This window comes from Dermacentor variabilis, chromosome 2 (assembly GCF_050947875.1).
Source record: "Dermacentor variabilis isolate Ectoservices chromosome 2, ASM5094787v1, whole genome shotgun sequence".
Classification (NCBI taxonomy): domain Eukaryota; kingdom Metazoa; phylum Arthropoda; class Arachnida; order Ixodida; family Ixodidae; genus Dermacentor; species Dermacentor variabilis.
In genome coordinates, this window is record NC_134569.1 from 224,173,721 (window position 1) to 224,189,283 (window position 15,563).

The 15,563-nt window shown below is 47.6% G+C and overlaps 1 protein-coding gene across 1 annotated transcript in view; it reads left to right on the forward strand.

Annotated features, from left to right (window-relative positions):
• Positions 1–11,495, forward strand: part of LOC142573128 (uncharacterized) — a 174,452-nt gene extending 162,957 nt beyond the window's left edge. Inside the window, exon 8 of the mRNA XM_075682653.1 lies at positions 9,350–11,495. Within this exon, the coding sequence (XP_075538768.1) occupies positions 9,350–9,526 (177 nt within the window). The 3' untranslated portion in view covers positions 9,527–11,495. The remainder of the gene's footprint in view (positions 1–9,349) is intronic.
• Positions 11,496–15,563: the final 4,068 nt, after the last annotated feature.

Below are 15,563 nucleotides of genomic sequence, written 5' to 3' on the forward strand. Positions count from 1 at the left end.
AAGACAAAGATGATGAAGAACAACTGGGCAAGGGAACATGGGTCCAGGATCGCAAGTCAGCCTCCAAAGTGTGTGAAAGGAGTACGATTAGTTAGGTCAACTACTCACAGGGAACACTGAGCATGCCAAGGAAATTCACAGAAGAATAAAATTGGGTTGGATCGAATACGGCAGACATCGTGAGCTCCTGACTGGAAGCTTGCCGTTATCACTGAAAAGGAAGGCATACATTCAGTACGTTTTACCTGTGCTGACATATGAGGCAGAGACTTGGAGACTGACAAAAAGCTTGAAAACAAGTTAAGGAGCGCGCAAAGAGCGATGGAACGAAGAATGCTAGCCATACCTTTAACAGACAGAAAGGGAGCGGTTTAGATTACTGAGCAAACGCGTATAGACGGCATTGTAATTGATATTAAGAGAAAGAAATGACGCTGGGCAGGTCATGTAATGCAGAGATTAGATAACGGTTGGACCATTAGGGTGACAGAATGGGTACCAAGAGATGGGAAGCGCAGTAGAGAACAGCAGCAGACTAGGTGATGCGACGAAATTAGAAAATTTGCGAGTGCTAGTTGAAATCCGTTGGCGCAGGACAAGGGTAATTGGAGATTGCAGGGAGAGGCCTTCGTCCTGCAGTGGACATAAAATAGGCTGATGATGATGATGATTCTTACGTGGTAGTGATGGTCGAGGACACAGCAACAAAAATGTGAATGGCGAAACTAACTTTATTCGGCGAACGTGTGCTCACAATAACATGCTACACTCCATGCTCAACGAAAGCGGCGAACACAGTCGGCGATCGTCGAAAATCTGATCACCGGGTCAAGCACATCAGTCGTCGATTGTTCCAGATTAATCGCTCGGGCCCGCGTGTCTTCCTCAATGTTCTGCAGTATTTGCGTCGCGCATATATGCAATCAGATCACACAAGGTTCGGTGACAGACAGCGAATGGAACCATGGATAACATTCCAGAAATTTCCGATACATGCAGCCGCGTCCTGCGCTGTGCGATAAGATTTGTTAGGCGGTGAAGCGCAGTTGCGCAATAAATATAAACAAGTACACGTGTCAATAGCCCGCTCTTAAAAAGCATCGACCGGATGATGCAAACAAATGAAAGTAATAAGCAAAAACACCTGCAGCGAAGAAATAACAAAATAAGGAAGTTCATCAGCGTGCGTAAAACGGCTTAAGACGCATCACGTGGACCACTTCAAATCGTGCTCAGCGCCGCTGTGAATGCGAAATGCCGCCTGGCATGACCTCATAGTCAAGTTCGACAATACGTCGGATGATCTTGTGGGATCCGAAATAGCGTCGCAATGGTTTCTCACTGAGTCCTCGTCGGCGTATCGGGGTCCAAACCTAAACACGGTCGCCGGGCTGGTACTCGACGCAGCGTCGTCGGAGGTTCTGGTGTCGGCTGTCAGTGCGCTGCTTGTTCTTCGTCCGTGGAGGGCGAGCTGTAGGGCTTCTTCGCCGTGCTGGACATAGGTGGCGACGTGAAGATTCTATCGTCGCTGCCGTGCGGCAGAATGGCGTTGAGAGTCGTCATCGGGTTCCAGCCGTAAACCAGCTTGAACGGCGTGATCTGTGCTGATTCTTGCACCGCCGTGTTGTAAGCGAAAGTTACGTGCGGCAGGATGGCATCCCAGATCTTGTGTTCGATGTCGACGTACATTGCTTGCATGTCGGCGAGGATCTTGTTCAGGCCATTCGTTAAGACCATTCGTCTGTGGGTGGTAGGCAGTTGTCCTGTTGTGGCTGTCTGACTGTACTACAGAATAGCTTCGTTGAGCTGTGCTGTAAAGGCCGTTCCTCTGTCGGTGATGAGGACTTCTGGGGCGCCATGTCGTAGCAGGATGTTCTCGACGAAGAATTTCGCCACTTTGGCTGCGCTACCTTTCGGCAGAGCTTTCGTTTCAGCGAAGCGGGTGAGGTAGTCTGTCGCCACGACGATCTACTTATTTTCGGTTGTTGACGTCAGAAAGGGTCCCAACAAGTCCATCTCGATCTGCTGGAATGGTCTGCAAGGAGGCTCGATTGGCTGTTGTAAGCCCGCTGGCCTTGTCGGCGGTGTCTTGCATCACTGACAGTCTGGGCATGTCATCACGTAACGGGCAACATCGGTGATCAGGCGCGGCCAGTAATACATTTCCTGTATCCTCGATAGCCTAGGGGAGAATACGAGGTGCCCAGCGGTCAGATCGTCATGCAGGGCGCGCAGTACTTCTGGATGCAGCACTGAGAGAACAACAAGAAGGTAGTTGGCGCGGACTGGTGAGAAGTTCTTCATTACTAGTAGGTTGTTTTGAAGCAAGAGGGAAGACAATCCTCGCCTAAATGTCCTAGGGACAACGTCGATGTGCCCTTCCAAATACTCTACGAGGCGTTTTAGCTCCGGGTCTGCTCGTTGCTGTTCAGCAAAGTGTTCCGCGCTTATTATTCCAAGGAAAGCGTGGTCATCCTGGTCATCTTGCGGCGGCGGGTCAATGCGCGCGCCTGATAGGCAATCGGCATCAGAGTGTTTTGGTTCGGACTTGTTGCTTAAAGTGATGTCGTATTCTTGTAGTGTGAGGCTCCAACGCGCCAGCCGTTCTGAATGATCCTTCACTAGGCAACACAACGCGTGATGGTCGCTGACGACTTTGAATGGCCTGCTATATAAGTAAGGTCGAAATTTCGCTGTAGCCCAAACAATGGTGAGGCATTCCTTTTTGGTCGGAGAATCATTGTCTCCCACTTTTGACAGCGACCGGCTAGCGTAAGCTATCACCTGTTCAAGTCCGTTTTTCCTCTTTACTAGAATGCCACCTAAGCCTGGCATACCGGCGTCAGTATGGATTTCTGTATCGGCGTACTTGTAGAAGTGCGCACGTACCGGTGGCGACTGCATGCGTCGTCTGAGCTCTTCAAATACGTCAGCCTACGGCGTTTCCACTTAAAATCGACATCACATTTACTTATATGTGCCAATGGTTCAGCGATGCGTGAAAAGCCCTTCACAAAGCGCCTATAGTAAGCACAGATGCCAAGGAATCTATGCATTGCCTTCTTGTCGATGCAGTCCTGGAGCTTTGCGATGGCGGCTCTCTTCTGAGGGCCGGGGCGGACTCCAGATTTGTTCATGACGTGGCCCAGGAAGAGAAGCTCATTGAAAGCGAAGCGGTACTTTTCCGACTTTAGAGTGAGCCCTGATGACTTGATGGCCTCTTGTACTGTCGCACGTCGCCTAAGGTGATCGCCGAAATTTCCAGCGAAGACGACGACGTCATCCAAGTAAACAAGACAGGTCTGCCACTCCAACTCGGCTAACACCGTGTCCATGACACGCTGGAACGTTGCAGGTGCCGAGCACAGTCTGAACGGCATGACCTTGACCTTGTAGAGGCCGTCTCGCGTGACAAAGGCGGTCTTTTGGCGATCTCTCTCGTCGTCTTCTATTCGCCAGTAGCCATACTTGAGATCCAGCGTTGCAGAGCCGATCTAACGCTTCGTCTATCCATGGGAGGGGGTATGCGTCCTTCCTTGGTTATCTTGTTCAGTCTACGATAATCGACGCAAAAACGTAGGCTTCCGTCTTTTTTCTTCAATAAGACAACAGGAGGTGCCACGGACTTTTCGACGGCTGGACGATGTCGTAGCTCAGCATTTCGTCGACTTGTCCTCTTATAGCTTCACGTTCTCGCGTCGAAACTCGGTAAGGGCTCTGGCGGAGTGGTCGAGCGAACTCTTCGGTGATTATGCGATGCTTTGCGACTGGTGTTTGTCGAATCATCGATGACGTCAAAAGCAGTCTTTGCATCGTCGAAGCCGACTTCTGAACTGTTGCTGCTTAATCATAAGGAGACTAGGATTTATGTTGAAGTGTGGCTCCGGAACTACGGTCGTCGAGTAGGTGCGGCAGAATCCGAGAGGACAAAGCATTGCTGTTTCCAGAATTTCCTCGATATATGCGATCGTCGTGCCCTTGCTGTTGTGCTTGAATTCCCAGCTGAAGTTTGTCAGCAACACTTTCATTTTTCCTCCGTGCAGTCGTGCGATCCCTATTGCGACACCAATGTCACGGTGGAACTGTAGACGTTGGTCACCCTGAATGACGCGTTCTACGTCTGCAGGTGATTTAGTGCCGACGGAAGTAACAATGCTGGAGCGGGGTGGGATGCTGACTTGATCTTCGAGCACACTCAAGGCGTGTTGACTACGACAACTCTTCGGTGGTATCGCTTAATCTTCCGACAGTGTTATCGACTTCCACTTCAGGTCGATGATTGCGCCGTGTTGGTTCAGGAAGTCCACGCCGAGAGTAACGTCTCGTGAACAGTGTTGGAGGATAACGAATGTGGCAGGGTAGGTCTGGTCTTGAACTGTAATTCTGGCCGTGCAGATTCTAGTCGGTGTTATTAGGTGTCATCCAGCAGTCCGAATTTGAGGAATTTCCCATGCAGTCTTAACCTTCTTCAACTGGGCGCCGATGGGTTCACTTATGACAGATCAGTCGGCTCCTGTGTCCACTAAGGCAGTGACTGCATGGCCATTAAGAAGCACGTCCAGATCGATGGTTCTTTGTCTTGCGTTGCAGTTAGGTCTTGGCTTCGGATCACGGTTGCGTCGTGTTGAACTGAAGTTGGAATGTCGCGTCGTTGAGTCGTCTTTTGTCGGTGTGTTCTTTGCTTCCAGACTTCATCGGGTTGGCGGCGTCTTGGTGATATGTCGTTGAGACAGGATTTTCGGCGTTTTCGTTGGCGGCGGAGTATCTTCGTCAGTTCGACGAATAGCAACCGCACCTGCATCGGTTCCTGCTTTTAGTCTTCCGGATATGGACTCGCGGACCGGCCCCGGGCTGGGTCAGTGTATGGGCGGCGTTGCGGCGACAAGTAGCGGCCTGGTGAGGTCGAACAGGGCGGTCGTTGAGAACTTCACTGAGAGGCGGCGAGGTAGTGCGCGATGTCACGCGGGCGCTCCAGAAGCTGTGGACGCGCCGCGTTGACGGCGAACCCTCGGAGTCCCAAGTCGCGGTATGGGCATCGGCGGTACGCATTGCCGGCTTCTCCGCAGTGCTAGCAGAGCGGCGGTGGTCGGGGGCTCGCCAAATGTCCGTCTTTGTCGCGTAGTTGAGCTGGGCGTGCTGGAAGCGGCGGCGGTGGACGACGGAAATGCGGCGTTACAGGGCCCTGGCATGATCGCGCAGGGAGACTTTGACGGCGGGCGACGGCGGGTAGGTCATCGTTTCCGGTTGGAGCTGTGATGATGACGGTTGCACTTCAGTAATCCCAAGTGATCGCTGAACATCCTCTTTGACGATGTCGGCGATTGAGGCCACTTCAGGCTGCGACCTAGGGAAGAGCCTCTGCAGTTCCTCGCGAACGACCGCTCTGATGGTCTCTCGCATGTCTTCACTGTGGAGTGGTTGAACACTGGTGTAGTTTCGGCGATTATACTGCCTTGTCCGCATATCGAGTGTCTTCTGAATGATTGTTGCTTCGGAAACAAATTCAGCAACAGTCCTGGGCAGGTTGCGTATCAATCCGGCGAAGAGCTCGTATTTTCCTCCACGCATGAGTGACCGAATTTTCTTCTTCTCAGGCATATCCGGAACAGGCGGGGCGGAACAGGCGCGTCATCCACTCAGTGAAGATCGCTATGGTCTCGTTGAGTAATTGTACTCGGGCTTGTAGCATAGCTTCGGCCCTTTCCTTGCGCACCACGCTCGTAAAAGACCGCAGGAAGCTGCTACGGAATATGTCCCACGTTCTCAGGGCCGACTCTCGATTCTCAAACCACATTCTGGTGGCGTCTTCTAAGGCGGAGTATACATGCCGCAGCTTGTCTTCGGGGTCTCAGTTTTTGAAACACGCGATTCGTTCGTAGGTAGCTAGCCGAGAGTCTGGGTCTTCAGTCGATGATCCATGGAAAGATGGTGGGACCCGAGGTTGTTGCAGTAGAGTAGGGAATGCTGGGGCAGCCATTGGTGTTGTCTTGGCCGCACTCTTCTTGGTCTTGCGGGATGATAATGGTGTTGTCTTGACCGTCCGGTCTTATATCACGGCTTGTCGGGGGCGTCCGGTACATGAAAGAACTAGCACCTCTATCAGATGTCACGTGATAGTGACGGTCGAGGACACAGCAACAGAACTGTGAATGATGAAACTAACTTTATTGGGCGAACCTGTGCCCACAAAAACAGGCTACACTCAATGCTCAACGAAAACGGCGAACACAGTCGGCGATCATCAAAAATCTGATCAGCGAGTCAAGCGCGTCGGCTTTATACATCAATCGTCGAATATTGCAGAGTAATCGCCGGGACCCGCGTGTCTTCCACAAAGCTCTAGCAATCAGATTACACAAGGTTCGGTGACAGACAGCAGATGGAACCATCGATAACATTCCAGAAACTTCGGATACATGCAGGCACGTCCTGCGCTGTGCGATAACATTTGTTAGACGCTGAAACGTGGTCGCCCGTTAAATATAAACAAGTACACGTGTCAATATCTTTGACACCTATTCCAAGACTATTTTCGACGTGATCAAGATTTCAATGCGGTGAGAGTAAGTATAGCATAGATTGTGGGTTTGTATATAAAACGGGAAGGATAATTACTGACATAAAGGATTCGTTTTCTGCGCTTTCCAAGAGTGTTATCGCAAAATACGCTGAACAGTCCTCGTTTTTGTCTGTTAATTTATGAGCTGGCCCCATTTTTAACTGTCTAACTTTGAAAAACGACAGAGTACCAATTTCTGCAGCTCTCTATACTTCCATACACAACGGGACCAGCGAAGGCACCTATGACTGTGATGCCATCCCACCTATTTTCACAGGACCAGCGTGCACCACGACACAGATATAAAAACGTCATGCTCTTAGAAGTATTGGGTTTTACGACAAAGCAGAAATCACTGTGAACAAGCTACGCAAAATAGCGAATTCGGGAGGGAAACGCCTGTGTCGGCCCAGAGCAATCAAACAGGAAGTCCTAGAACTGAAGTGGATCTCAATACATAGCTTCGGAGAGTATTTCGTACAGAGCGAATTCCTAAAACCATTTTCTCCCCTAAACAGAAATTCTTCAGCCAAAGCTGTCTAATGAGAGTGTCAAATTATTTATCAAATGGTGTCAAATCTATGAAAAAATACGCTGTATATTATCTTAATTAGTCCGCAACAATATAAAATGGGCTCATGAAAGTGCGAAGCCATTCACTTATCATTCCGGTTGCGTTTTCTTGGAAACACCTTTTTCTGACTTAAAATGACGAGAACAACGAAAATTGAGAAAGTAATAATGAAAAACTGATGCATGTAAGAAAGCTCGATTCCCTGTGTTCTTGAAACAAAGGGATGCGGCGAACTAAAGAAATGGTTCCCGCTCGCCTGTGGCGTTGACAAGGATGCTGCATGCTTACATTCCCGCCTCCCCGCCAAACAACCGCGGCGACACGATTCACTAACCTAGCACAAGCGGCAAGTTCCGTTTGCGTAGTGTGAACAGAGGAAGCCTCCACCAGCGCCCTCCCTTGTCACGTATACTGTCCTTTTATGTCTGTAAGGGCTCCGTCTAGGGTCAGCCGAGTAAGGGTTTGCGTTTCATCCGAAGATTTCACCGCTTTTAAACAACTGAGCGCTATAGGTTATACAAGAAACTTTTTCTTCGAAGCACGCGATGAAGTATCCAACGGAACTGAGTGAATTCGTCATGCGATTGAATGTGCTGAGAAGCGAATTCAAACAATTGAGTCGAAAGTGCTCGGCGTGAGACCGCACCGTGCCGGGTCCGTGTGATAGGGGTTCCGGCTGTTTACATTCTAGAGTTGGAAGGCATTTCTGGTTTTTCGTTTCATCGAAACGTTAACCACATTTTAAAGCGGGCACAGAAAGCGCTGTGGTGCACTGCCTGGTGCCTTTAACTACGCGCCCATGTGCGCTTGCAACCACGCATGGCGGATAATATCTGCCCCCAGGCATGTATCTCATGTTGCGGAAGCCTTTATACAGAGCGTGTCGCCGCCTTTGAGGCGAAGCAAAGTATTCCACGAAGATTAGCGGCTAAAAGCAACAGTACTGACGCTGTCCACAACCCGCTTAAGATTTCGCATTTATACAGGCTAAGAAAAAATCTTTCTTTAGAATTACGCTTATGAATTTCGGTTAGGAGCTCCGCTACTGCGCATATACCTTCCCTGAGTTGAGCAATGCAATACCTAGCAATGCTTTATGGTTATCTTTGTAGACTGCAGCGATATTTTTTCAAAACTATGCCCAACATTCGATTGTATACCGTGCGAATCAGCGATACAGTTCTGTTTAACTGATAAGCCAAGAGTACTAGATTCTGCGGCCAGTGTGCCGGCCTTTCATTCATGGTCGAGGTGACACTGGAAAACCTGGTTTCAGTTGAAGGTAGCAAGGTATAGATTATTATTGATAACGTTGTAAAGTAATACAAGTCCATAAAATGCTGTTGCGATCAAAATATGAGTGGAATAACGTGCATCGCAATGGAAAATCAGGCAGCTTGGTATAGTTTCATGACTGCAACAGCGCGACCAGACACTCGTTGAACAAAAGGAGGGAACACCAACCGGTACTATCAATTGAAGTTTATTTCGAGACGATATCCAATCATAACGAAACTAAACAGTCAAGTGATCTTATCCCTTCGATAAAGTCAAAGATAACTATCAAAAAAGCAATCTTTGTATTAAACAGATGGCTGGTTTCTAGAAATAAACTTCAGCTGATAGTGCCGTGCGGTGCCCTCTGCTTTCAGTGAGCCGGTGTCTAGGTGCACTGCTGCAACTATGAAAATAAAACGCATCTGTATTTTTTTTTCAGAGCGTGAAAAAGGATCCTAACGTTTTGTTGAGTAAGCGCTTGTTCTTGAACTACGTCTTAATGCAATGTAATGTATGTAAGTAGGCATTAAATGTGTGATAAGCTTTACAGGTTTCTTGGATATATAGACAAGCCTAAAGAAACTGCAGGGGTATTAATTTTAGCTAGTGAGATATGCCTGTTTACATGAACTAGATGGAAACCATTCATTTGACTTCTTTTAAATCCAATGAAAAGAGCTTACACTACAAGGTAAGTGCGTGTACGAAAAAGAAAGCAATCGTTTGCTTTACTGAGCGTTTTAGTCACTTCAGTGAGCAACGATATCTGAGCGAGGCGTTCACCAATGACTTTCCCGCAAAACAAGTTCAGGAGTACATACCTGTCGGGAGCCCAGCTCAACACGAAAGGGCAGGTTGAAGGTTTAATGTACAGATGCTGTGCTGCGACGTGCATAGGGGCTGCATTTTCCGATGGTTCGTGTCACATTGCTGTGCAGGGTTCTTACTATGGCCTTGGAGCCGAAGACTGCGATGGTGGCGGCGGTAACCGCGGTGGTTCTTCTCAGTTCACACGGCAGCTGGTCAGCCAACTCTTGTTGCGTCAGGCCAAGGGCGGCCAGACGCAGGCCGCATGCGCGGAGTCCTGCCTCGCGGACTTCCTGCTGAGTCACTGAGCAGCGTAGAAGCTGACGGCATCCACGGCTTCGCATTGGAGAGTCCAGCAAAGAGTGTGGAAGAGGTTGCGCCACACGTCGCTAAGGAAGCAAAAAAAAAAGGAAGTACCATAGGCAAGCCGAGAGGGAGATGACTTCCAATTGCGTATAGTTATCGTGTTTATTTTATTACGATTTTACCCAGCCCGTGCCTCTCAGGTCTGTAGTCAGTAAGTCATGCTAGGTTCAATATTTAATTGCATTCGTTTTTCTGTGCTAACTTGTATCTCTTCGGGTATGTGTAAAATGTGCAGTGTCGGTAAGGAAGGCATTTTTCGCTGGTTTTAGTACGAGCTGATATATTCATTGAGAAACCTTCCGGGTACGGAATGTACGCGCATGCTTTGCCGTTGAGGCGTGGTCTCGAACTTGCCTTTTCGGCAATGACCACTCAAAGGAGACGCTTATCCAGCCAAGGAGATTTATATGTGAAGATTAAAAAAGAACTCTGCTGTTTAGAGTGACTGATTATTTTAGAATTGTCTTAGTGCGCATACAAATTTACTCCAAAGCGAAGCTTCCTTTTATTCGTCTGCGTATATTGGAGAAAGGCAATACTTGCTGCTGTATGGCTTTGTTTCACGCGGCATGACGAAGGACTAACGATTGTAAAATCACGCACTTGTACACGTAATCGTCATTGCGCGTCTTTATTTGTATGTATGGAGGGCTTTACGTATTTTGGAGCTTACGCCATTTTTTACGTGAAAAACTTTGAGTATGTTGTTGAGAAGCGCCCGCCACAGCTTTTGGTTTGCGTAATATGACGCATGCGACCAGAGTTTATGGTGCCTGTTATTTCGGTTGTATCGACCTGTCTAAAACGTGAGGGTTGCATGATGGAATTTAGGAGTTAAAATAGTAGCTCTTCTTCGAATGGTGCCGCGAGTAGAGTCGGCTTCTAGCTGGGTAAATCTTCAGTAGAGAAGGAGCCCTAGCCTGTTGCCCACGCATCTGGGCGTTACATGAGCCAGAAGTAAGAAAAGGTTAAGAATACTTCCCACATAATTACAAAGATATCAAATTGAATTGTTGAGAAAAAGTGCATATTCTCATCAATATATTTACATGATTCTTGCTGTTGTGCGATTCTCATTTATACCCGCACTGTAAACATGTTTCTCAATTCCTGTCGTACTGAAGACCACTGGAATTGTTTTCTGGAGCCAGCAAAAGTTATCATTTTGACAGTGGGCCGATTGCAGGATTTCCTAATGAGAAAGAAAGGTCGAAGTTCTAGTTGGCAGGAGTAATATACGTGGTGCGATAAAGAAAGCTTTTCGTCCCACTTGCTAAACAAAAAAATCTTTCAGCTCTTAAAGAGTGAATCTCTGTCGAAGCTTTTTATTTCAGCGTAATACAGCGTAAGAAATTAAAAGTGGCCCTAAGTTTTCTCCTTTATTTAGTACTTTCTTTGAGAGATTTAAAGCGTCACATATTCAAGACACAGAGAGGCCGTTCTTCGGGACGGGAGCCACCTTGCGTGCGCAAAGTCACAAAATACAAAGGCAATAGATACATTTGAATTAGCCTGACCGCAGTAGGCGTACGCGCCTGAAACGAGGTGCGGATGCTCTCGTAGAAGGCATAATACGCGTTACCGAAGTGTGTCGTCTGATTACGGTATTTGCACTTGTGGTTTGTAATGTCTGCACATACGATTGCTAATAACACAGCATCCTCGCCGCAGTACGTTTATAAGGCCGGCTGGGTATCGATCGCTGTGGCCGCTGCATGCTTTGACCTGATTCAAATGACCTCACTTGGGCGTGATCTTTTGTCGTTTGTGCCTGTTGTCCGTAAGATATCGCGAAGGTGGTTTCAGCATATATACATATAGCATTGACGTGCCATTTTTGTCCGAATAAAACACTGCGAATGTGTTCAAATCATGTGATACCAAATAAGGAATAAAATATATACTGTTGAATATGGATTTGTTCATTTTCCTCCACAATTTCAAGGTTTCACATGTTTCGAAAGCTCACTTCGAGTACATTGCAAACCATTACATCGGACAATATACCTTGATAAGTACAGTATATTGTCACCCAGTAGTGAAGGGGAAGAAGCAGACCACGACGCAGCGGTGAGTCACAAGCATGACTCCACGCTGAGCGATCCCGTGCCCACAAAAAGAAGATGCACATGCAGAACGACGCGGACAAGCACATTTATAGTGGATGAATAAAAGCGCGAACTAACGCGGACGAGACGAGGAGACACATGCAGCGCATCTGTGTGTCGTCTTCACGTGTTGTCCTCGTCAATCGTAGCGGTACTGTTTGCCCGCTGTCAATCAGAACCAACTAGCCCACCAAAAAGCCTCCACGAGCACGCCCATTGATGCTTATAATTATATTTCAGGGTCAAGTGCGTCCACTATCTGTACGATACTCATAGAAAATTCCAAGTTCGTCAACAACATAGACATCAGATGAAATCCGCTACAACAATGAAGAATGTTCTGATACACGCAGGCACGCCTTGCGCCGAGCGCGAATATTCGGTCTATTATTCGTTATAATTTCATTAATTCATTCGTTATTGTAATACGCTTACAGACGGCCTCATTGGTGAATCTATTTATCTGAAACGAAAAGTGATTCTGTATCTACGCAGGAATATGTTTGGAATACTTTCTCACTCAACTAAATCTATCGTAAAACTTCATGTCTCAGGATACACGTTCTACGTGCTGATGCTGGTTCTATATATCTCAGAAAAACGAAATAATGGTATAAAGCATTTGCCTTTTTTGCGAGGTAACCGTGATTTACTGTGAGTGCCTAACCGTTTTCGTGGGCTGTTCGCGAAGTTAGTGCAAGGTAAAAAAGCGGTAGAAATTGGGTAAGCCGTATCGGGAACGCAACCGCAGCGGGGTACATGAAAGCCCCAGTTGGTGCATGGGCCCTACATGGAACAGAAATGACGCAACCAAGCAGACAATTCGTTTTCAATGAAGACAGATTTGTATCACGCAGTAGCGAGCTCCTGGCCCGTGTGGTGCTCGGACGCAAGCATAATATTCTCTGCCTGTGGTTTGAAACGCTCGCTGTCGGGTGTACCGTCGATGCTCCTGGTGGACGCTTGTCGGTTTATCTCGTCGTATACGGCAATTGCAGTCGCAGACCTCCCTACGATTGCACTCGAGACTGCCTCGAACTGAAATAACTGGACCTTGCCCTGCGCCCTAGTAGTTCGAGTGACAACTATGCGCGTTACAGTGACTCTACCCTGCACCGCTTGAGCTCGCCGCACTTGTAAATGGTTGGGGCTCCTACGCTTGGCGCGGTTTCCTGCGCCTACGCTTCCTAAGGAGACTGACAAGTTCCGCCGTTGCTCGGTTCGTACATAACTGAACACGAAGGAAACAGCGCTAAGAAATAGAACGGTGACGAGAAGAGACAAACACGGTGCTGCCGCTGTAGTCAAAGGGGTTGAGGTAAAATTGGTATTTCTCTATTTTCTTGCCGGAGTCTTTTACCGCCATTTGTGGACCTTAAGTTTCGAACGCCGTGGTGATAGAGCCGAGAAAGTGGAATCTCTGCAACAAACAACATACTTGAAAGCCTATAACTGCTGATCAGTACCGGTTTCAATTCGATGGATTGTACTTAGTATGGCAGAGTGGGCTCTTTTAAACGCGACTACTCCAGCTTGGATCAACGAACATAGCGCCTAGCGACGCTTCTGTGGACGTCGCACGAGGCTAAATTTCGCTCTGATTGAGTAATCCGTGGCACCGCAATGGCGTCATCAGCGCTCGCTACGCATGGGTTATCTGGCAATTGCTTCTCTCCTCTACAAAACGATATCAAAAGAACACGGGCAGGTAGTACCATTGCGAAGATATTAATGATATCACTGTTACATGTTTTCATCAGTTGGGGTTCTGGCATACGGCTTCTACTGACCAAAGGCATTTTGCATCAAAACCAGTCGGCGGTGCTCCCCGTACCACTTTTATCGGTAGTACCGTGCGGTACCACACGGTGGAACTTTGGTAAGGGGAGCATTCGTGCTGGTTTCCCTCGTGACAGCTGGCGTTTTTAGACGCTATCACGCCTGGTAGAAGACGCAGACACCGTCGCTTCAGAGGCTGCGCCTCTACAGACCAAGTACGTCCCCGCGCGCGACACCTCGCAGTAAAGAGACCTTAATGACCATGAACTCGACGTCTCCATTACCTTAACAAAGTGAAAGCCGCTTTGTAAAACAGAAAACAAGCCAAAGCCCTGGAACCAGACCGTGTTACGAATGTTTGCTTCCGGAATCTTAGCGACGCAGACCAAGAACGTATTCCACAACACATGAACAACGACATTAGTCGCGAAGGTTTCCCTCCGCTACCCACGGAATACAAAGCATGGACGATTATGTTATTCCCAAGGCCAGACAAACCAATAAACACATCCAACCTGAGACCTATCACGCTCAAGTCACCAGTACGCTGTTGGAGCCAAAGACACCACCAAGGTGACATTGAAGAACAACACATCCGCTACAACATGCTGTTCCTTTGAGCGTTCCTCCGAAGCAGCGATGTCGTAAATTGTCATGCGTTCGTCATACAGCAAAATTAGAGTGATTTTGGTCGGTCATGTCAATTCGCTTACGTACTTGAGGAGTGCTGGCAATTTGGGCAGTACTGACTACTGAGCCCTCGTATCATTTTATCGAAAGCTGCGGGGTACCCTTCTTCAAAGCAGATGCAAAGATCGGTGAAAAAACGAATCGCTCCGACTCTGCTATCACTATGTTCGAGGACTGATTAATAGATAGGCACTACGCCTAATGCAGATTTTTTTCTGCTCTTTCCCTCTGACACATAATGTCTGTTGAGCGGAAGTATAGCCCTGCGATTTTGGCTGCCCCGACGCTGAGGCCTGGAAGCTGCAGTGTACTCTGGTCCAGTTGAGAATGCTCAAGCGCGTCCAGAAGACTTTCTGTGAGAAGAATGTTGTGGTTACCAGGAAGCCTGCAAAAGCAAGCACTTGCAATCATAATAACCGCGCCATAGTAATCAGTCAGGCTCATTCTTGCTCAAGAAGTTCGCTTCACTTTGAGATTTTTATTTATTTATTTTACTACAGTGCGGGCCAGTAGGCCCAAGCAGGAGTGAATGAATATACAGGGAACAATTTCCACTGAAAGCACGAAAAAGAGGATCATTTTCCAACGGGAAGAACACTAAACAGAAATTGATAATATAATGACAGGAATAGACACTTTAATACAAACTTTAAAGAAAAGAATATGCACAGCACATTGTGCACTAAAAGCCCCGAAAAGAAGAGCCTGTTGCATCGCAAAACGACTTAACAGAAATGGAGTATCTAATCGCAGGAATAGGCGCCTTGTTAAATGAAAACTGCGGAAATACGCAGTAAGCTTGCCTGGCTACTGGAACAGTGAATCTTGAAGTTCTTCGTGGGAACCTGTGGCGTCGAGAATGGAGTGAGGAAGTGCATTCCAATCAGTAATATTCCGCGGAAAATACCTGTTTGTGCGTATATCTGTCTTGGCAAAAAGTGGTTTTAGCCCACGTTCCTGCGTGTGACTTGTCTTTCGTGTACTAACAGGTTTGATATATCAAAGTAGGAATCTCACGTGTGCCTCTCAAAACATTGTGAATAATTTCGATTCGCCTAAGCTTTCTACGCTTTTTTAAGGTTGGAATGTGTGGGTCATTAATTAGGTAGAATAATCGCATCTTTTCTACTTTCCACAAATTAATCTTGCCGCCTTTCTCTACTATTTCCAAGTAATGTATCTCCTTTTTAGTGTAGAGATCCCACACTGCTGACGCATATTCCAATTCAGTTCTAATGTAGGCATTGTACGCCAGCAACTTAACATTACTAGGTGCTTACTCCTTAAGGGGAAGCTTTAGCTCGGGTGCTCCCATCTAAACACATGTAAAAGGAGAATTTTTCGTTTTCGCCGGCAACCATAGCACCATATTTGACGAGGTTTGTTGCATTCAAAAGAAAAG